Raw genomic sequence first — 22,838 nt, forward strand, 5'->3', positions numbered from 1 at the left:
AAAAAACACTTTGCCATAAAATTATCTGGATAAACTACAGAATATCTGCTTACAAAGACATTCTTAAGTCCCAAAGCCAGATAGTCCCTTCTCATACTTATCCAACATTCCTCCTACTACTTTTAGCACATTTCTTTTTGTCCATGCATGAGGGCATGGTGAGTACCTGCTTGTCATCACTCAAGTAAAATCCCTGGAACACTACAGACAACTAGACAAAAGCACCAGACTTGGAGTCAAAAGTGAAAATTTGAATCCAAATTCTGCTACAATCTATGACTCTGGATAAGTCATTAAACCCCTCTCAGCTTGCCTCTTCACTGGTAAAATGAGGATAATCACTCCATCCTCACAAGGTTACTTTAATTAAATGAAAACAATGTAATGTGACTACACCCTGACAGATGTTGGATATAATGAATGCTGGAAGAAGGTTATTGGGCTGTTTTCTACTTACATTCTTCAGGCTGAACAACAGAGTGTTGTTGTCAGAAGACACCTAGAGATTTTCCAGACACCAAGAAAGCGCCTTCCCCTCCACAGGGAAACTGAGGTCCAACAAGATGAAAGGACTTGTCTCAAAGTCATATGGACAACTGAGAACAGAACTGAGACACAAATCCAGGTCTCCTGACACTCAGTCCCAGAGGATTTGCTGGACACTAGTCTCTGAATTCAGCTCCTGTTGGTGGGGAAGGATAGGGTGGCAAAGCCATGGAAATGCCCCACAGCTAAGGAAAATAGGAGACTATGGCTCTCTTGAGCATAATTAAATGACCCTGGTCATTCTGCTGGCATTCCCAGAGCTTCAGTTTTTGTTCAAGGTTGAATTGAGATGTAACTGCAGGCGTTCAGCCCAATGAAGGGACAAAAATTGCCCAGTATTTTTAGGATGAGTCAATTCCCAGGCAACTGACTGGTGGGAACATTCCTTCTGGGACATTTCTGATGGAAGGTAGGGTAATGGGAAAGGCATGAGAGTTTAACTGGCTTCCGGGGTTCTGAATGTTTCAAATGGTGATTTGGAAAGTCAGCTCCCACCTTACCTGAGTACCCAGGACTCCAGTACTGGACTTGCTGGCTTTTCTGTCTGCACCTGCTGTTCTCATATCCAAGTCAGAATCCTGGGGCTGTCCTCCCTGGATGGATGCCCCGGCCCCCTTGCAGGCCTCTGGTTTCTCCATCTCATTGGGCTTCTCTTCTAGCTTCTCCATGACAGCTTTGGTGGTTAACTTGGCACAGGTGCCTGGCTCAGGGGACTGTCCAGCACTGTCATCTTCCTTAAGGATGTTGACCACAGTCTCAATGTCTTCATCAAGTTCCTCTGAGGAGCTCTCCATGGTGAAGACATGGCCATAATGGCAACTGCACCCAGTCTGTGGAGTTGGGTCATCCTGGAGCTCAAAGACAGGTGAGGTGGAGGTTGAGACTAATGCAGCAGCAGTGCAGGGGTCTTCAAGGGCCTGGCCCAAAGTCTTCTTGCCCTCAATGCTCATTTCAAATGTGCATGAGGCTTGTGAGGCCTTTTGGTGACAGTGCTGGCACCTCTCAATGACATTGCCCCACACCATAACCTCAGGGGTCTGGCTGAGTGGGAAGGAGGCCTGGGAGGCAGCACCCTCTATGATGAGGGCTTCACTGCCACCACTGATGAAGTAGGTCTTGTCACGCCGGTGGCTCATCTGCAGCTCTTCCCGGGATAATGCACGCCACTTGCGGGCCATCTCGGCCACATTGCTGAAGAACTTGACAACACTACCAAAAGGCACAGCCTTGTCTCGACGCAGGTGCCTAAGGCTCTCCTCGTAGCCCCTTTCCACATTCCCTTCTAAGGTGGAGGCCTTAATGGCAGACTCAGGATCCTGGATTCTGGAGTCTCCAGCTGATCTACATGGGGCCTCACAGTCTCCAGGGAATGTGTGTTTCAGGTAGCTCCTGGCCCACCTGCCCCTACCAGACTGCTCAGAGGACTCTTTTTCCCAGTGATCCTCCTCCACATGGATGCCAAAATCATCAAAGGCCAACACTTTCTGGTTCTTGGGCATCAGTCTTTGCACATCTGCAAGGAAGGGCTCCAGGCCCTCATTGTGTCCTGAGTAGGAATAACGAAAAGGCTTTGAGGCCTCCTGGGCCTTTCTCATGTGGTAAATATGTGACACCTCCTGGGGTTCCTGGACCTTGCTGCTCCTAAGAGTAGTATTCTTGGAGGCCCCAGTCGAAGGCTTCAACCTTTTGAATGCCTTCATTCGATCTTTTAATGTGACTTTGGGCTTCAACTCTGATGGTCTGGAACTGTCTCCCAGTAAAATCATGGACTGGGGTCTCTTCGCCTGACTGGAGGCCTCTTTTCTACGACTCATAAAATCCCAGATCTTGTTGACTTTGATTTTCTTCTTGTTCTGACCATTCTCTTCCCTGGAGCTCAAATCACCTTGGTCACACTGCTCAGACTTCTCCAGCCCTACCTCCCTGGCCAGGCCTTCTACCTCAGGGTGGCCTGGGAAGACCTGAACCAGGTAACCATTGGGCACCAGATCAGAGAGGAAGGTAGTCCGACAGCTGCTGAGAGTCTCCATGGTCACAGCAGGGGATGGGGCCACAAAGGCAGAGAGGGAGGGTTGGTGAGTTATTTCCAGCTGACAAGGAGAGAGAGATAAAGAGAGGGGGAGAGAGAGAGAGAGAGCTAGATTACGCAAAGCCACAAACAAGGTTCTTTGCAGATTTGTCACAATCAAATAAATGATTCATACTTTGTCACCACTGGACCACTAAATTTTTCGGACCTTTGCAAAGCAAAAGTGCATTCATTTGGACCCCACTAATTTAGGATTGGGGAAGATCACAGCTTATCCTGTGTGCCAAAACATCCTTCAATTCTTATTTAAATACAAATATACTGGAGAAGGACAAAACTTAACAGCTATTATTATCAGATCTTGATAATTGAGTAAATACATTAAAAAGCCAAAAAATAAATTTTAAAAAAAGCACAAGTTATCTCAAAAGTCTATCACTTTGATCCTTTCATTTTATAAAGAGGTTCTAGAGATCCAGAGAAGATACTTATCTTGTCTAAACTACAAAACCAAGGGAGCAGCAGGTAAGGATTCAGTCCATTCTTCCCTCTCTCTCATTTGCTCCTCCATGCTCCTGCTTTCACACAGAAAAACAGCAGGAAGTGAGTTCACCAGTCAAACACCCACTAAGCATTGACCCCTTAGCTAAGAGCTGGATACCACTAAGATTATAGACACATACAGCTTCTCATCTGAGATCATATTCTACTGGGAGAGACTTGTAGACATAAACAATTACAATACAGCCTGATAAGTGCTTTAACAGAGGTATCCACAAGGGCAGCAGAAACTTAGAGGGAAAGAGAAAGGGAACAGTAGAGGAGGTGCCTCTTCAAGGAAGCAAAAAGGAGATTAGAAGTCCCAAGAATGTTTCCGAGAACAGCCGGGACTAGAACTAGAAGCTCACCCATGATGAAATCTTTCTCCATTCAATGCTTTTTGCCCCTCTGCCCTGAACAGGCTGGAACAGAATTTGCTAAGAGAGAGGCAAGAAGGCAGGTTAATATTCAGAGGCTGAAAGGAAAGAAAGGAAAAAGAAGAGAAAGTGGGTGGAGCCCAGAGCTTAAAGACAGTTTCTGCCTTTTTGATGGTTGTCCCGGGTGTCAGGTTACTAGCTCATGGTCTCTTTGGTCCTCTTCCTCGGGTCTGGTCTGCAGAGTTAACTTCACTTGACCTGAAGTATGTCTTTAATCTGTATCTTTCCTATATTTATGAGCACAGCCTGTGCAGAATCTGTTTGACTCACAAAATGTTCATTTGACCAGTGAGATTATCTATTTTGGGAAAATGAGACCAAAAAGAGGAAGGGACTTGAAACAACTGACAAAGGATTAATTTCCAAAACTTACAAGCAGCTCATACAAGTCAATACTAGAAAAACAAACAACCCAATTAAAAAGTGGGAAAAAGGACCTAAACATACATTTCTCCAAAGAAGGCATACAGGTGGCTAACAAACACATGAGAAGATGCTCAACATGGCTCACTATTAGAGAAATGCAAATCAAAACTACAACGGGATATCACCTCACACCAGTAAGAATGGCCATCATCAAAAAAGTCTACAAACAATAAATGCTGGATAGGGTTTGGAGAAAAGGGAACCCTGTTGCACTGTTGGTGGGAATGCAAATTGATACAGCCGCTATGGAAAACAGTATGGATATTCCTTTAAAAACTAGGAATAAAACCACCATATGACCCAGAAATCCCACTGCTGGGCATATATTCTGAGGAAACCAAAATTGAAGACACATGCACTCCAATGTTCATTACAGCACTATTTACAATAGCTAGAACATGGAAGCAACCTAGATGTCCATTGACAGATGAATGGATAAAGAAGCTGTGGTACATGTGTACAATGGAATATTACTCAGTCATAAAAAGGGACCCATTTGAGTCAGTTCTAATGAAGTGGATGAACTTAGATACTATTATACAGAGTGAAGTAAGTCATAAAGAGAAAAACAAATATCATATACTAACACATATATATGGAATCTAGAAAGATGGTACTGATGAAAGTATTTGCAGGGAAGCAATGGAGACACAGACACAGAGAACACATAAATGAACATGGAAGTGGGGAGGAAGGAAAAGGTAGATGTGTGGAGACAGTAACATGGACATTTACATTACCATATATAAAATAGATAGCGAATGAGAATTTGCTGTATGACTCAGGGAACTCAAACTGGGGCTCTGTAACAACCTAGAGGGATAGGATGGGCAGGGGGATGGGAGGGAGCTTCAAGAGGGAGGGGACATAGGTGTACCTATGGCTGATTCATGTAGCTGTTTGGCAGAAATCAACACAATTCTGTAAAGCAATTATCCTTCAATGAATAAAATAAACAAAATCAAAATTTAAAAAAAAAAAAAAAAGAGGAAGAGATTTGACCTAGGTCATATGCCAAGCCAGTGGCGGGCCAAGAATAGAAGCCTAGTCCTCCAGGCCAGGAAGTTTCTTTACCTCAGTCCCACATTTCTACCCTCATCCATGAATTCTGTTTCTCCAAGTAGGCTTTCTGTACAACTCAAGAAAATAACAATAGCTAACATTTATAAGTATGAGGCACTACATTAAAATGTAGTTATATTTTAGTAAAATAAAAATATTTATTTTATAAATAAATAAATATTTATTTACATTATATTTTATAATGTTATTATAGGGGACTGGAAGGCAAAAGTAGGAAGTCAAGAAACACCTGGAGTAACAGGTAAATTTGGCCTTGGAATACAGAATAAAGCAGGGCAAAGACTAAGAGAGTTTTGCCAAGAAAATGCACTGGTCATAGCAAACATCCTCTTCCAACAACACAAGAGAAGACTCTACACATGGACACCACCAGATGGTCAACACTGAAACCAGATTGATTATATTCTTTGCAGCCAAAGATGGAGAAGCTCCATACAGTCAACAAAAACAAGATCAGGAGCTGACTGTGGCTCAGATCATGAACTCCTTATTGTCAAATTCAGACTTAAATTGAAGAAAGTAGGGAAAACCACTAGACCATTCAGGCATGACCTAAATCAAATCCCTTATGATTATACAGTGGAAGTGAGAAATAGATTTAAGGGCCTAGATATGATAGATAGAGTGCCTGATGAACTACGGACGGAGGTCTGTGACATTGTACAGGAGACAGGGATCAAGACCATCCCCATGGAAAAGAGTGCAAAAAAGCAAAATGGCTGTCTGGGGAGGCCTTACAAATAGCTGTGAAAAGAGAAGCAAAAAGCAAAGGAGAAAAGGAAAGATATAAGCATCTGAATGCAGAGTTCCAAAGAATAGCAAGAAGAGATAAGAAAGCCTTCCTCAGTGATCAATGCAAAGAAATAGAGGAAATCAACAGAGTGGGAAAGACTAGAGATCTCTTCAAGAAAATTAGAGATACCAAGGGAACATTTCATGCAAAGATGGGCTTGATAAAGGACAGAAATGGTATGGACCTAACAGAAGCAGAAGATATTAAGAAGAGGTGGAAAGAATACACAGAAGAACTGTACAAAAAAGATCTTCCTGACCCAGATAATCACGATGGTGTGATCACTCACCTAGAGCCAGAGATCCTGGAATGTGAAGTCAAGTGGGCCTTAGAAAGCATCACTATGAACAAAGCTAGTGGAAGTGATGGAATTACAGTTGCTGCTGCTGCTGCTGCTGCTAAGTCACTTCAGTCGTGTCTGACTCTCAGCTACCCCATGGACTGCAGCCCACCAGGCTCCTCCATCCATGGGATTTTCCTGGCAAGAATACTGGAGTGGGGTGCCATTGCCTTCTGGAATTACAGTTGAGCTATTTCAAATCCTGAAAGATGATGCTGTGAAAGTGCTGCACTCAATATGCCAGCAAATTTGGAAAACTCAGCAGTGGCCACAGGACTGGAAAAGGTCAGTTTTCACTCCAATCCCAAAGAAAGGCAATGCCAAAGAATGCTCAAACTACCGCACAATTGCACCCATCTCACACGCTAGTAAAGTAATGCTCCAAATTCTCCAAGCCAAGCTTCAGCAATACATGAACCATGAACTTCCAGATGTTCAAGCTGGTTTTAGAAAAGGCAGAGGAACCAGAGACCAAATTGCCAACATCTGCTGGATCATGGAAAAAGCAAGAGAGTTCCAGAAAAACATCTATTTCTGCTTTATTGAGTATGCCAAAGCCTTTGACTGTGTGGATCACAATAAACTGTGGAAAACTCTGAAAGAGATGGGAATACCAGACCCCCTGACCTGCCTCTTGAGAAACCTGTATGCAGATCAGGAAGCAACAGTTAGAACTGGACATGGAACAACAGACTGATTCCTAATAGGAAAAGGAGTACGTCAAGGCTGTATATTGTCACCCCGTTTATTTAACTTGTATGCAGAGTACATCATGAGAAATGCTGGGCTGGAAGAAGCACAAGGTGGAATCAAGATTGCCGGGAGAAATATCAATAACCTCAGATATGCAGATGACACCACCCTTATGACAGAAAGTGAAGAGGAACTAAAAAGCCTCTTGATGAAAGTGAAAGTGGAGAGTGAAAAAGTTGGCTTAAAACTCAACATTCAGAAAACTAAGGTCATGACATCCAATCCGGTCACTTCATGGTAAATAGAAGAGTAACGATGGAAACAGTGAGAGGCTTTTTTTTTTTTTTTTTTGGGGGGGGGGTGCTCCAAAATCACCTCATATGGTAATTTCAGCTATGAATTTAAAAGATGCTTACTCCTTGGAAGGAAAGTTATGACCAACCTAGATAGCATATTGAAAAGTAGAGACATTAATTTGCCAACAAAGATCTGTCTAGTCAAATCTATGGTTTTCCCAGTAGTCATGTATGAATGTGAGAGTTGGACCATAACAAAAGCTGAGTGTTGAAGAATTGATGCTTTTGAACTGTGGTGTTGGAGTAGACTCTTGAGAGTCCCTTGGATTGCAAGAAGATCAAGCCAATCAATCCTAAAGGAAATCAGTCCTGAATATTCATTGGAAAGCCTGATGCTGAAGCTGAAACTCCAATACTTTTGCCACCTGATGCAAAGAACTAGCTCATTGGAAAAGATCTTGGTGCTGGGAAAGATTGAAGGCAGGAGGAGAAGGTGACAACAGAGGCTGAGGTCATCGGATGGCATCACCATCTCAATGGACATAAGTTTGAGCAAGCTCCAGGAATTAGTGGTGGACAGGGAAGCCTGGCATGCTAAAGTCCATGGGATTACAAAGAGCTGGACAAGCATGTGTGACTGAACTGAAATGAACTAACTAAAATTGAAGTTGAGAAACCCTGTAGAGGGAGCTCATGCCCTATTACTCATAATTGAATACCCCCAAACAGGAAAAGATGTACCTTTTATGTCCAATAGGAAAAAGTTTGCTATACTACTACAGTTTGCTATATACTATATACTACAAAAGGAAGGAAAATTTTCTTCTTGCCCAGCAATAAGCCCAGTCAATGAAAAATACCACAGCTCAGCTAATGAGAAATCTTCACCATCCTGAACTCTTACTTTCCTCCAATAAACCTTCGTTTAGAACAAGCCCTCCCAATTGCCTATTTGTTCTATAAAAGCAAGCTTTGTTTTTTGGATTTACTTATGGTCTACTATAAGTTGTATTTCCTTAGTTCCAATTTCTCTGGCTATTTCCAAATAAATTCATTTAACTGAAGAGATAACTGTATGTTTTATTTTTAAATTTGACAGTTATAATGTCAGAAGTGGGGATGGAAGGAAGCAACTTCTGTACTTGTGCAAGGTACCTGCACTGAGCTCTTGTGCTCATGACTTCCCTGATTTGTCACCCTCTTCTGGTTTGATGAGTCTCTCAGATCCTGGGCCCATTCTCTTTGCATTTTGAGTTCTCCAGTTTAATTCAGGACCATGAAATGCTTTATCCTTTGTGGTTCAAGGCTCTGTCCCTGCTGTCAATGCTTTATCATAGAGAAGTAATCAATTATTTCCCTTTTGGAAGTGTGCTAACACTTTGGTGCAGCTCCTCTTGGAATGGAATTGGCCTAGCTAGCAATTTTCCTTTGTTCTTGGAAAAATCCTGAGAAATAGAATCCCAGTCATCTAAATGCTCCAAGGGCAGCCTTCCTTCAGGGACATTTAAGAACTATGAGCCCTACATATACACATTTTTAAATAAATGGGCCAACATGAACAAAACTAATCTAGAACTGCAGTGGCCATTATAATGAACTTTCAATTTTCAAGCTTATTTTTCTCAGAACTAAATTATAAAGTCATAGTTCTAAGATAAGGTAATTTAATTTCACCTTTATTTTACTTGGTACCTGGAGTCTTCCAATTATATTCACAATTCTACAATCACTTCTTTGCAAAATACAATTTCTAAATTAATTGATATGAACAAACAATTGAAATAAGACAAAATGGCTTCTGAGGTTTACTTTTCCCCTCACCCATTTTCTTCATGTGGGTAGACATCTTGTGCACCTATCCTGCCCCCAGTGCCATCTTCTTCTCCTCCTTTTTGAAAACCTGCTCCTTTAAAATCAGGCACTCTGAAGATTTAAATACTAAAGACTTAATTACTGTTTCTAAGTTAACTGGGGCAAAAAAAAAGATTAGAAGGAAAAACGTAAGTATCTATCAACCTAGATTTTTTTTATAACAGATAAATATATTCTAAAAGGCCCAAGGGAAAACCTGCTTTCTGTTTCTGTCTTTGTAAGTTACCCGTCCTGTTCAATGGGAAGAAACTTTGTTTTAAATAAGTATACCTTAGGGGTCACTTTTGAACAAGAGGATTTCAAACCTCTCAAGAGACAATGGAATGCATTCTTTGATTATTATGAAGGAGTTTCTGAAAGACAGATTTGCTCTAAAACAGCTTTAAGAAGACTCATACCTACAGCAAATAACCTGAACCTAGATCATCTGCCAGAAACACAACTTGGATCCATCCATTCTTTTGACTTTTGGGTTATTGCACCTGATACATAACTAAAATTTAAAATAAAACTATAAGATCTCTGTTTGCATCTGTATATATGCTCATGTGTGTCTAAACACGTGTATATATGTGTGACTTTTTTTTTCTCTTCTAGCTCTGTATGGCATTGCTAAAATTAATTTGCAAAAGAGCTCTATTTAATTGGCATAAAACAAACAAGTACTCATATAAATTAAAGAAATATAAAAAAACTAAACCAAATGATTTTCAAGTTCACATAATCTAGGGTGCATGCATGTGTAGTCGCTTCAGTCATGTCCAACTCTTTGTGACTGCATGGACGGTAGCCCACCAGGCTCTTCTGTCCAAGGGGTTCTCCAGTTAGGAATACTGGAGTGAGTTGCCATGCCTTCCTCCAGGAGATCTTCCTGACTCAAGGATCGAACCCACATCTTCTGCAACTCCTGCATTGCAGGCGGATTCTTTACCTACTGAGTCACCTGGGAAGCCCATGATCTAGGGTAAATTTTTAGTAAATAAAAGCCAGCTTAAAGTTGGTGGTTTAATTGAAACAGGTGTGTCTTTGGAGTTAGCACTGAAAACTTTCACTCTACCTGGGTTGATTGGTCAGATAAATTCACGTTATCTCTGTCACAAAATTTCTTAGGAAGTAAACAACTTGATATGATGAAATTACCATAAGCAATCTTAACATAGTGGTTGAAAACAAATAAATTAAATGTATATAAATGAGTTTAATGTTTCTAAGTGAACGTTTAAAATAGCTTCCCAAAGTCTTTTTGGTAACCTGAAACTTTACAGTTTTGCTAAATTATATTAAACTATAGGACTATAGGTAGTCATCAAATATCTAGATCATTTCCAAATAAAATATTGAAACATTACTAAGAATATGTTCATCCACTTTTGTTTTCCTTTACAAAAGAACCAAAGATATTTGGGTCTCTTAGTAGACATTCCATATTGGAAAATGTGCAACAAGGAAAATACACTTTTAGGAATCATGAAATGTATTCATAAATTTGCCAGTAAAAGACCATTCACAATTGTTTAAGGCTACTAGAAATAATAAGGGGAAAGAAAGTAATTTTGTCCTAAAGTGAAGCTAATTGTTTTAGTATAGGAAAACATAAAAGACAGAACAAAAGTTGAATGGAAATGGAAATAGTAAGTTGCACAAGGGTGATGGAAAGGAATCTTTGAAACCTGAGTTTTATGTGTTTTCATACTGGTTAAGATTAAAATAAGTTTGTTTTTAAGTGACTTTAATGTCAAAAATACACTGTAAAATTGGGATTTGGTTTTTCTCTCTGTAAGGACAAGGTATTCGTCAAAACTATGGTTTTTCCAGTAGTCCTGTACAGATGTAAGAATTGGACTATAAAGAAGGCTGAGTGGCAAAGAACTGATACTTTCAAAATGTGGTGCTAGAGAAGGCTCTTGAGAGTCCCTTGGATATCAAGGAGATCAAACCAGTCAATTGTAAAGGAAATCAACCCTGAATATTCATTGGAAGGACTGATGGTGAAGCTGAAGCTCCAATAACTTGGCCACCTGATGCAAAGAGCCGACTCATTGGAAAATATCCTAATGCTGGGAAAGATTGAGGGGAGGACAAGGGGGTGAAAGAGAATGAGACAGGTGTATGGCATCATTGATTCAATGGACATGAGTTGGGGCAAACTCCTGGACATAGTGAAGAACAAAGAGCCTGGCATGCTGCAGTCCATGGGGTTACAAAGAGTCGAAAACAATTGAGCAACTGAGCAACAACAAATTATTGGACTATTGATCTGCTCCTGATAAGAGCTTGTGAAAGTTTTTTCTTTTTCTTCAAGTAATCTTAGAAAATAAAGATGTGTGTTTTATCAAAATTATTTCCTATGCTTCATGTTATCTTAATCAAGTCTTTGATTACTTAAGATTGAATCTTCTCACCTTTTAAAAAAGCTAAACATTGCTTCAGTTCAGTTCAGTTCAGTCACTCAGTCGTGTCCAACTCTTCGCGACCCCATGAATTCCAGCACACCTGGCCTCCCTGTCCATCATCAACTCCCGGAGTTCACTCAAACTCATGTCCATCGAGTCAGTAATGCCATCCACCCATCTCATCCTCTGTCGTCCTTCTCCTCCTGCCCCCAACCCCTCCCAGCATCAGAGTCTTTTCCAATGAGTCAACTCTTCACATGAGGTGGCCAAAGTACTGGAGTTTCAGCTTTAGCATCAGTCCTTCCAAAGAACACCCAGGACTGATCTCCTTTAGAATGGACTGGTTGGATCTCCTTGCAGTCCAAGGGACTCTCAAGAGTCTTCTCCAACACCACAATTTAAAAACATCAGTTTTTCGGTGCTCAGTGTTCTTCACAGTCCAACTCTCACATTCATACATGACCACTGGAAAAACCATAGCCTTGACTAGACAGACCTTTGTTGGCAAAGTAATGTCTCTGCTTTTGAATATGCTATCTATGTTGGTCATAAGTTTCCTTCCAAGGAGTAAGTGTCTTTTAATTTCATGGCTGCAGTCACCATCTGTAGTGATTTTGGAGCCCCCAAAAATAAAGTCTGACACTGTTTCCACTGTTTCCCCATCTATTTCCCATGAAGTGATGGGACCAGATACCATGATCTTCGTTTTCTGAATGTTGAGCTTTAAGCCAACTTTTTCACTCTCCACTTTCACTTTCATCAAGAGGCTTTTTAGTTCCTCTTCACTTTCTGCCATAAGGATGGTGTCATCTGCATATCTGAGGTTATTGCTATTTCTCCCGGCAATCTTGATTCCAGCTTGTGCTTCTTCAAGTCCAGCGTTTCTCATGATGTACTCTGCATATAAGTTTAGTACAAGTGTTCTAATATGAAATGGTACTTAATACACGTGTTCTATATATAATGTTACCAGCCATAATTTTAACAGGTATATCACAGAAATAAGCAGATGCCTTGTCAATTTCATTATAATGAACTTTCATCAAATCTTTTGTAATGAGCATTTTCAGGTCTTTTTGACACTTATAGACAGTTATTGCTTCACTGTGATGCTTTTTCAAGTGTTTCACCATCAGAAAAATTCACAGAAAGGACTCTGGTTGTCAGGAAGCATTTAACAAGAGGCTTCCTGTGTGCTGTTTTGGATCTGTCAGGAATTCTCTGTTCCTTATTAATTCCTGAATATTCAGGAATTTAAGAGGAGAGGCAAGCCTCTCCTGGGGGCTGAGGAATCCAGGCATTTCCTTCATTAGTTTTTCTATACGGTGATAAGTACCCTCCTCCTTCTTGTGCACCATATGGTAAAAGTGATTGTTTACAACTCTCTCTCTTTAATATGGATCTCCTATTTTTGTAAGTCTGGCATTTTAACATTTATCTTTGCTGATAATAACTACAATATATATGCCCCACCATGTTGATTAAAACACCTTTGCTCCATCAGAGCTCTGGTCCCCGTGTCTTGCTTTCTCTCTCTCTCTCCCTCTTTCTCTTTTTCAGGCTGATCCCCTGGAGCGCAGAGGCTCTCTGAGTTCACTTTCCTGTCCGGACTTCTAAGACCCTCTCGAGAAGGTGCTCTGCAACTTCACCCCATCGAAAGGGGGCCTAAGGCCTTCGTGAACAGAGCAAGCCCTGTGCAGGGGCTTTATTGGCTTTGTCAGCCTCTTTCTCTCTCCTTTACATTCTCATTGCTCGACTCCGGAACACCAGGTTCCGGTCCATTGAAGGACCTCAACGATTTTTGATGTCTTCAAGAACATAATACTAAACGAGGCAATAATTTATAAAATTCAAATAGAAAATCAATTGTTTTAATGTTTTGTTTCCAGGTATCAGATCAGATCAGTTGCTCAGTCATGTCCGACTATTTGCGACCCCATGAATCGCAGCACGCCAGGCCTCCCTGTCCATCACCAACTCCCGGAGTTCACCCAGACTCACGTCCATTGAGGCAGTGATGCCATCCAGCCATCTCATCCTCTGTCATCCCCTTCTCCTCCTGCCCCCAATCCCTCCCAGTATCAGAGTCTTTTCCAATGACTCAACTCTTCGCATGAGGTGGCAAAAGTACTGGAGTTTCAGCTTTAGCATCATTCCTTCCAAAGAAATCCCAGGGCTGATCTCCTTCAGAATGGACTGGTTGGATCTCCTTGCAGTCCAAGGGACTCTCAAGAGTCTTCTCCAACACCACAGTTCAAAAGCATCAATTCTTTGGCACTCAGGCTTCTTCACAGTCCAACTCTCACATCCATACATGACCACAGGAAAAACCATAGCCTTGGCTAGACAGATCTTCGTTGGCAAAGTAATGTCTCTGCTTTTGAATATGCTGTTTAGGTTGGTCATAACTTTCCTTCCAAGGAGTAAGCGTCTTTTAATTTCATGGCTGCAGTCACCATCTGCAGTGATTTCTGAGCCCTGAAGGACCCCTTCTCTTCTACTTTAAGTTAAAGCAATTGGCAAATTGTATCTTTGCAACAAAGGTTGTAGCATTTATCATTTTTCTTCTTACTTGATCCTTAAAGGTTCTTAAACTCTTATTAAATATTCTTGTTTTTCATGCCAATGTGTAAGTTTAATAGGAGTATGTTCTCCATGTGACAGGATGTCTAATGCACCTGACTGCTTCTTCTTTTGATTCACAGCTAGTAAAATGGGAATATACTTCAATATTGTAAAGGCTTACTTGTTTTTATCGAAATTATCCATGCTTTAGTAAAGCAATCTTTTCATACCACGTTCCCAGGAAATGAAGACTCAACACCATTCTGCAATCTGGAAATTTTGTTTACTACAAAAAACACTTTCAAGAGGGCCTTCTCTAGCCTCACTGGAAAGATACCTATCAGGTACTATGACTGATTTTTGTGTCACCAAACTGAAAGGGACAGACTTTTGGATTCACATGTTACATCTAAAAAAAAAAAAAAAAACCACCAAACTCCTGACTGGATATGCAAATCAGTTGGTGACCCGAAAGTACAGAATTCCAAGAACTCAAGGAGACAGCATTGGATGGAGACAAGTTTCTCAGGATGTCTGGGCCAGATTTATATATCTTTTTAACCTCTGCTTGTTTTTGTTTTCCTTTTTCTTTCTCTCTTTCATGGAAAGACAATGCCCACGATATTTTATACAGGACCCATTCCACATTTCTTAATCTATTATGAAAAGGAGAAACCACTCTAATTGTTGGATTTGTCACTAGGAATCTCAGTCTATTCAAGACAGTAATGTCCCTTTAGTTCACCTTATAAATAATTTTACTAACTTGTCCTGTGGGCCCATTTAATAAAGTTAGGGTACTAAGCTCACCTAACCTCAATCCCTGCTTTAATCTAATCCAATCCAGGTATGGGAAAATGAGATAAAAGAGTTTCTGTGGGACAATCAACATAAATGATGCCCTTTATAAATTTGCTAACATACCTATATATTCAGACAGCTTATCAGTTTAATGATGCCAATGCTTCTATGCCAGTGAATGCATCTATAGATACCATCCCTTGTGTGGGAATATATGTTGAGAATCTGACTCTTGATCAGCAAAGTTGTCAGAGAAAAGTATTGATCACAAGGGAAAAATGAGAAAATAAAAAAAGATAACTTATACTAAAAATGAAGCTGGAGAGTCTTAAAGAAGGAGTTCTCATGCCCTTCCATTCATTGTCGATTTCCCCAAACAGGAAGAGACACACCTTGCATCTCTAACAGGAAGAGGCTGTTACGTTACTACCCCAGCAACAGGATGGAAGATTTTTTTCTTTGCCCAGAAACAGTCCCAGATGATTTAAAATGCTACAAATCAATCAATGAGAGGCCATCAATGCCATTAACTCTTATTTTCCTCCAATGAACTTTCATTTAGAACAGTACCATGTGATGTAGAATGAAAGTCACTCAATCCTGTCTGACTCTTTGCAACCCCATGGAATATACAGTCCATGGAATTCTCCAGGCCAGAATACTGGAGTGGGTACCTTTCATTTCTCCATGGGATCTTCCTAACCCACGGATCGAACCCAGTTCTCCCATATTGCAGGCGGATTCTTTACCAGCTGAGCTATAAGTGAAGCCCAAGAATACTGGCGTGGGTAGCTTATCCCTTCGCCAGCGGATCTTCCTGACCCAGGAATCAAACCGTGGTCTGCTGCATTGCAGACGGATTCTTTATCAACTGAGATATCAAGGAAGCCCACTTTCATTTAGAACAGTACCTTCAGTTCAGTTCAGTTCAGTAGCTCAGTCGTGTCCGACTCTTTGTGACCCCATGAATCACAGCATGCCAGGCCTCCCTGTCCATCACCAACTCCCGGAGTTCACTCAGACTCACGTCCATCGAGTCAGTGATGCCATCCAGCCATCTCATCTTCTGTCGTCCCCTTCTCCTCCTGCCCCCAATCCCTTCCAGCATCAGAGTCTTTTCCAATGAGTCAACTCTTCGCATGAGGTGGCCAAAGTACTGGAGTTTCAGCTTTAGCGTCATTCCTTCCAAAGAAATCCCAGGGCTGACCTCCTTCAGAATAGACTAGTTGGATCTCCTTGCAGTCCAAGGGACTCTCAAGAGTCTTCTCAAACACCACAGTTCAAAAGCATCAATTCTTCGATGCTCAGCTTTCTTCACAGTCCAACTCTCACATCCATACGTGACCACAGGAAAAACCATAGCCTTGACTAGACAGACCTTTGTTGGCAAAGTAATGTCTCTGCTTTTGAATATGCTATTTAGGTTGGTCATAACTTTCTTTCCAAGGACTAAGCCTCTTTTAATTTCATGGCTACAGTCACCATCTGCAGTGATTTTGGAGGCAAAAAAATAAAGACTGACACTGTTTCCACTGTTTCACATCTATTTCCCATAAAGTGATGGGACCGGATGCCATGATCTTCGTTTTCTGAATGTTGAGTTTTAAGCCAACTTTTTCACTCTCCACTTTCACTTCCATCAAGAGGCTTTTTAGTTCCTCTTCACTCTCTGCCATAAGGGTGGTGTCATCTGCATATCTGAGGTTATTGATATTTCTCCCAGCAATCTTGATTCCACCTTGTGCTTCTTCCAGCCCGGCGTTTCTCATGATGTACTCTGCATATAAGATAAATAAGCAGGGTGACAATATACAGCGTTGACTTACTCCTTTTCCTATTTGGAAACAGTCTGTTGTATCATGTCCAGTTCTAAGTGTTGCTTCCTGACCTGCATATAGGTTTCTTAAGAGGCAGGTCAGGTGGTCTGGTATTCCCATCTCTTTCAGAATTTTCCAGTTTATTGTGATCCACACAGTCAAAGGCTTTGGCATACTCAATAAAGCAGAAATAGATGTTTTTCTGGAACTTTCTTGCTTTTTTGATGATCCAGCAGATGTGGGCAATTTGATTTCTGGTTCCTCTGCCTTTTCTAAAACCAGCTTGAACATCTGGAAGTTCACAGTTCATGTATTGCTGAAGCCTGGCTTGGAGAATTTGGAGCATTACTTTACTAGCGTGTGAGATGGGTGCAATTGTGTGGTACTTTGAGTATTCTTTGGCATTGCCTTTCTTTGGGATTGGAATGAAAACTGACCTTTTCCAGTCCTGTGGCCACTGCTGAGTTTTCCAAATTTGCTGGCATATTGAGTGCGGCACTTTCACAGCATCATCTTTCAGGATTTGAAAGAGCTCAACTGGAATTCCATCACCTCCATTAGCTTTGTTCATAGTGATGCTTTCTAAGGCCCACTTGACTTCACATTCCAGGATGTCTGGCTCTAGGTGAGTGATCACACCATCTTGATTTTCTTGTAAGTTAAGGAGCAGCGGCTGTGCTTTCCTGGTGCAGCCATGAAAAGATATCCCACATCCAAGGTAAGAGAAACCCAAGTAACATGGTAGGTGTTGTAAGAGGGCATCAGAGGGCAGACACACTGAAACCATAATCACAGAAAACTAGTCAATCTAATCACACTAGGACCACAACCTTGTCTAACTCAATGAAACTAAGCCATGCCCATAGGGCCACCCAAGACGGGCGGGTCATGGTGGAGCGGTCTGACAGAACATGGTCCACTGGAGAAGGGAATGGCAAACCACTTCAGTATTCTTGCCTTGAGAACCCCATGAACTGTATGAAAAGGCAAAATGATAGGATACTGAAAGAGGAACTCCCCTGGTCAGTAGGTGCTCAATATGCTACTGGAGATCAGTGGAGAAATAACTCCAGAAAGAAGGAAGAGATGCAGCCAAAGCAAAAACAATACCCAGTTGTGGATGTGACTCGTGATAGAAGTAAGGTCCAATGCTGTAAAGAGCAATATTGCATAGGAACCTGGAATGTCAGGTCCATGAATCAAGGCAAATTGGAAGTGATCAAACAGGAGATGGCAACAGTGAACGTCAACATTCTAGGAATCAGTGAACTAAAATGGACTGGAATGGGTGAATTCAACTCAGATGACCATTATATCTACTACTGCGGGCAGGAATCCCTCAGAAGAAATGGAGTAGCCATCATGGTCAACAAGAGTCCAAAATGCAGTACTTGGATGCAATCTCAAAAACGACAGAATGATCTCTGTTCATTTTCAAGGCAAACCACTCAATATCACAGTAATCCAAGTCTATGCACCAACCAGTAACGCTGAAGAAGCTGAAGTTGAACGGTTCTATGAAGACCTACAAGACTTTTTAGAACTAACACCTAAAAAAGATATCCTTTTCATTACAGGGGACTGGAATGCAAAAGTAGGAAGTCAAGAAACACCTGGAGTAACAGGCAAATTTGGCCTTGGAATACAGAATGAAGCAGGGCAAAGACTAATAGAGTTTTGCCAAGAAAATGCACTGGTCATAGCAAACACCCTCTTCCAACAACACAAGAGAAGACTCTACACATGGACATCACCAGATGGTCAACACTGAAATCAGATTGATTATATTCTTTGCAGCCAAACATGGAGAAGCTCTATACAGTCAACAAAAACAAGACCAGGAGCTGACTGTGGCTCAGATCATGAACTTCTTATTGCCAAATTCAGATTTAAATTGAAAAAAGTAGGGAAAACCACTAGACCATTCAGGTATGACCTAAATCAAACCCCTTATGATTATACAGTGGAAGTGAGAAATAGATTTAAGGGCCTAGATCTGATAGATAGAGTGCCTGATGAACTATGGATGGAGGTTCATGACATTGTACAGGAGACAGGGATCAAGACCATCCCTATGGAAAAGAAATTCAAAAAAGCCAATGGCTGTCTGGGGAGGCCTTACAAATAGCTGTGAAAAGAAGAGAAGGGAAAAGCAAAGGAGAAAAGGAAAGATACAAGCATCTGAATGCAGAGTTCCAAAGAATAGCAAGAATTAAGAAAGCCTTCCTCAGCAACCAATGCAAAGAAATAGAGGAAAACAAGAGAATGGGAAAGACTAGAGATCTGTTCAAGAAAATTAGAGATACCAAGAGAACATTTCATGCAAAGATGGGCTCCATAAAGGACAGAAATGGTATGGACCTAACAGAAGCAGTAGATATTAAGAAGAGGTGGCAGGAATACACAGAAGAACTGTACAAAAAAGAACAGTACCTTAGAGTAGTTAAAAAAAAATTCTGAGAAATCGGCAAGAGCAGCAGGAGATGAGTGAGAGGGTAACAGGCAGGAAGGCCAGGGGTCTCAAATGGAGAAAATACTGTCAGACATTTTTTATCTCTCTCTTAAGGGGCAGGAGGAAACAAACAAGTGTTAGATTTTTTCCCCTTCTCTATACCCATTTAAAAAGAGATTTCTCTTAAAATTCTGTGTTGGCATAATGACACCTGGCTCCACCTGAACTTAACTTTTCTCAAACCTTGAGCTAACCAATGTGTTTTTCTTATGGAAATGTTTTTCTTAAGCTATGTTAATGAACTGTGTATTTACCCTAGACTCTGTCTTTCTTCAAGTTGGTTCCACTTAAGACTCAGAACTGATAAAGGCTCAACAAACCTATATGTTTTACTCATACATAGCTCTCCTAATCTGTTAATGAAACTATATATTTACTTGGAAACCTGTCCTTATTTTTTATTTTTTTAATTTTTAAATTAATTTTTTTTAATTGGAGACTAATTACTTTATAATATTGTAGTGGTTTTTGCCATAAATAGACATGAATCAGCCACGAGTGCACATGTGTTCCCCATCCAGAACCACCCTCTCACCTCCCTCCCCATCCCATCCCCCAGGGTCATCCCAGTGCACCAGCCCTGAGCACCCTGTCTCATGTATCAAACCTGGACAGGTGATCCACTTCACATATGATAATATACACGTCTCAACACTACCCTCTCAAATCATCCCACCCTCGCTTTCTCCCACAGAGTCCAAAAGAGTGTTCTTTACATCTGTGTCTCTTTTGCTGTCTCGCATATAGGGTCATCATTACCATCTTTCTAAAGTCCGTATATGTGTGTTAGTATACTGTATTGGTGTTTTTCTTTCTGGCTTATTTCACTCTGTATAATAGGCTCCAGTTTCATCCACCTCATTAGAACTGATTCAAATGTATTCTTTTTAATGGCTGAGTAATATTCCATTGTGTATATGTACCACAGCTTTCTTATCCATTCGTCTGCTGATGGACATCTAGGTTGCTTCCATGTCCTGGCTATTGTAAACAGTGCTGTGATGGACATTGGGGTACACATGTCTCTTTCAATTCTGGTTTCCTTGTTGTGTATGCCCAGCAGTGGGATTGCTGAATAGTATGGCAGTTCTATTTCCAGTTTTTAAAGGAATCTCCACACTGTTCTCCATAGTGGCTGTACTAGTTTGCGTTCCCACCAACAGTGTAAGAGGGTTCCTTTTTCTCCGCACCTTCTCCAGTATTTATTGTTTGTAGACTTTTGGATAGCAGCTATTCTGACTGGCGTGAGATAGTACCTCATTGTGGTTTCAATTTGCATTTCTTTGATAATGAGTGATGTTGAGCATCTTTTCATGTGTTCGTTAGCCATCTATATGTCTTCTTTGGAGAAATGTCTGTTTAGTTCTTTGGCCCATTTTTTGATTGAGTCTTTCGTTTTTCTGGAATTGAGCTGCATGAGCTGCTTGTATATTTTTGAGATTAATTATTTGTCAGTTGCTTCATTTGCTATTATTTTCTCCCATTCTGAAGGCTGTCATTTCACCTTGCTTATAGTTTCCTTCGTTGTGAAAAAGCTTTTAAGTTTAATTAGGTCCTGTTTGTTTATTTTTGCTTTTATTTCCATTATTCTGAGAGGTAGGCCATAGAGGATCCTGCTGTGATTTATGTCAGAGAGCGGAAAACCTGTCTTTCTTCGATTCATGTCAGTCATTTTATGGCCCGGAATGACTCACCTGGTGTCAATGTTATCTCAAAATGCATGTTGTGGGTGAGGGGCCTGGTGCCACTCTGAGTTTTGAGACATCTCTTTTCTCTAATTAACAGCTTACTGATAGGTATATAACATACTGTTAAAGTCTAGCAGGAGGACACTCTTTCTGCCCCCTTCTGATGTTTATATCTTTCTCTATCTCTTTTATACTTTCATAAAACTTTATTACACAAAAGCTCTGAGTGATCAAGCCTTGTCACTGGCCCTGGATTGAATTCCTCTCCTCCAGAGGCCAAGAATCCCAGCATCTTTCACGGTTCAACAACACACTTTCATGAGCACTTTGGAAAATAGCAACAACAATAACAAACTTTTTACAGAAAAATTTTACCAAAGTTGAATTGTCTTAAAATACACAAGTGGAAACAAGAGTTAGATCTTGAAGAGAACTTCTTGAAAGTGAAGATTTTTAAATACTAGATGGGAAGGATTCTTTATAGCAAGTGTTGATAGACTACCAAGTTTGGGCAAAATGCAGTAAGGGGCCTGTTTTTGAAAGGCCCTTAGGGAAGAATGATTTTCACTTTTTAAATTGTTGAAGGAGAAAGATGAAGAAGAGGAGAAGGAATGATAAAGACCACAGTGGCCCTGAAGCCTAAAATATTTACAGTCCAGTCCTTCACAGAAAAAAAAAAAAAAAAATCGCCAATGCCCATGCTAGAGGAACTTGCTCATCCTACCTCCTTGGGGCCTTAGTTTCCCCCTGTCAAATTTGGGAAGAATTCTTGACCTAATCACCTCAGGTGACTAGTGTGAGGATACTAGAGGAGTTTAAAAGTCAGAATGGAGGGGTGGGAAAAAGATGTGAATGTGCTGAAGAGGAAATTACTATTTGGGAAACCTTGAGACCATGTTGTAGAGCTCTAGGATGGCTTGGGGAGTGGGTAGAGATAATTAGAGCTGGGAGTAATTTTGAGTATGTTAAAGGGAGCAAAGAAGCAGCAAGAGGAGGAGATGACAACAATATCTTATATGAGAACCATTCCACAGGTAAAGTTACAAAGGCAATAATCAGGAAAAAGGAAAACAAAAAGGTATCAGACAAGCTTGTTGATCCTAGAAGAGAGGCTGAGAAGAAACAGATGGTTCAGCTCAGAGAAAAAGGCATAGAAAACCACCCACAAATTTGTGGAGAAGTTAATTAGGTGGACTGAAGTCAGGGAAACAAAGATAAATGGCCTCTGTTTCTGAGATGCTTGAAACACTGAGTAGGTATCTTAAGACCAGTCTTGATTGGTAAAAGCCAATTACAGGAAGTATTAAGAGACTCAGACAGATACTCCATTCTGTTCCAGCAAGCAATCTTCAGTTTTTATTCCCTGGTGTTGAGGAGCTCACTCATTCTTGAAGCAGTCCTCTATGATGAAACTTTTAGCTAGGACCTTCTTTTTTGTGTCATCTGTCTTTCTATACTTGCTTTCCCCTAATTATGATTCTTGGGATCAGCACCAAGTGGGTCAACTCCTTTACTTATATAGTCAGAGGGATCCATGACATGTATAAGGAAAAGAATATCAGATTTGGAGTAGAAACTCTGATTTGAAATCTTGGCTCTAGTATCCAATCCTGTTGAACCTCATTTACCTCATCTGGAGAATGGTCAAAATAACACCTTCCCTGTGTACTCCAAGCTTTATTTGTGCAGATCAAGTAATCATAATAACATATAATGATTTTAATAGAACAATATGTAAACTTGTAAAATTTACACAATTATGAACTATTTTTACTATTGCTAGTCCATGAACACAGATAGAGGATGGGCTTTGGAGCCTGTCAGACTCAGGTTATGTTCCCAGGGCTGGCCTCAATCTGTTGCCCATATATGACTGTTTCCTTTTTGCCATTCCTTGAATGACTAAATCAGAGTTGATTTCTATTGTTTGTAGCTCAGAACCTTGCCTGCTGGGCTGAACTGTCCCTCTTGGGGAATAGTCCCATGGAGGGAGTCTCCTGGAGGCTA

The 22,838-nt window shown here is 40.8% G+C and overlaps 1 protein-coding gene across 20 annotated transcripts in view; it reads right to left on the minus strand.

Moving 5' to 3' along the window:
• ARHGEF9 (Cdc42 guanine nucleotide exchange factor 9) overlaps window positions 1-22,838 on the minus strand; it is a 555,038-nt gene that overhangs the window by 338,899 nt on the left and 193,301 nt on the right. For 15 of the 20 annotated variants that reach the window (XR_015159919.1, XR_015159918.1, XR_015159917.1 and 12 more), the window contains one exon: window positions 1,047-2,636. The exons of the other annotated variants lie outside the window; for them this stretch is intronic. Coding sequence is in view for 12 of the 15 variants with exons in the window: in XM_086390069.1 (XP_086246195.1) it covers window positions 1,047-2,576 (1,530 nt within the window). In the remaining 3 variants the exon portion in view is untranslated. The remainder of the gene's footprint in view (window positions 1-1,046; window positions 2,637-22,838) is intronic. 20 annotated transcript variants of the gene reach the window in all.

Source organism: Bos grunniens, chromosome X (genome assembly GCF_055505025.1).
Source record: "Bos grunniens cultivar Pamir isolate PY7600 chromosome X, Bosgru_T2T1.0, whole genome shotgun sequence".
Taxonomy (NCBI): domain Eukaryota; kingdom Metazoa; phylum Chordata; class Mammalia; order Artiodactyla; family Bovidae; genus Bos; species Bos grunniens.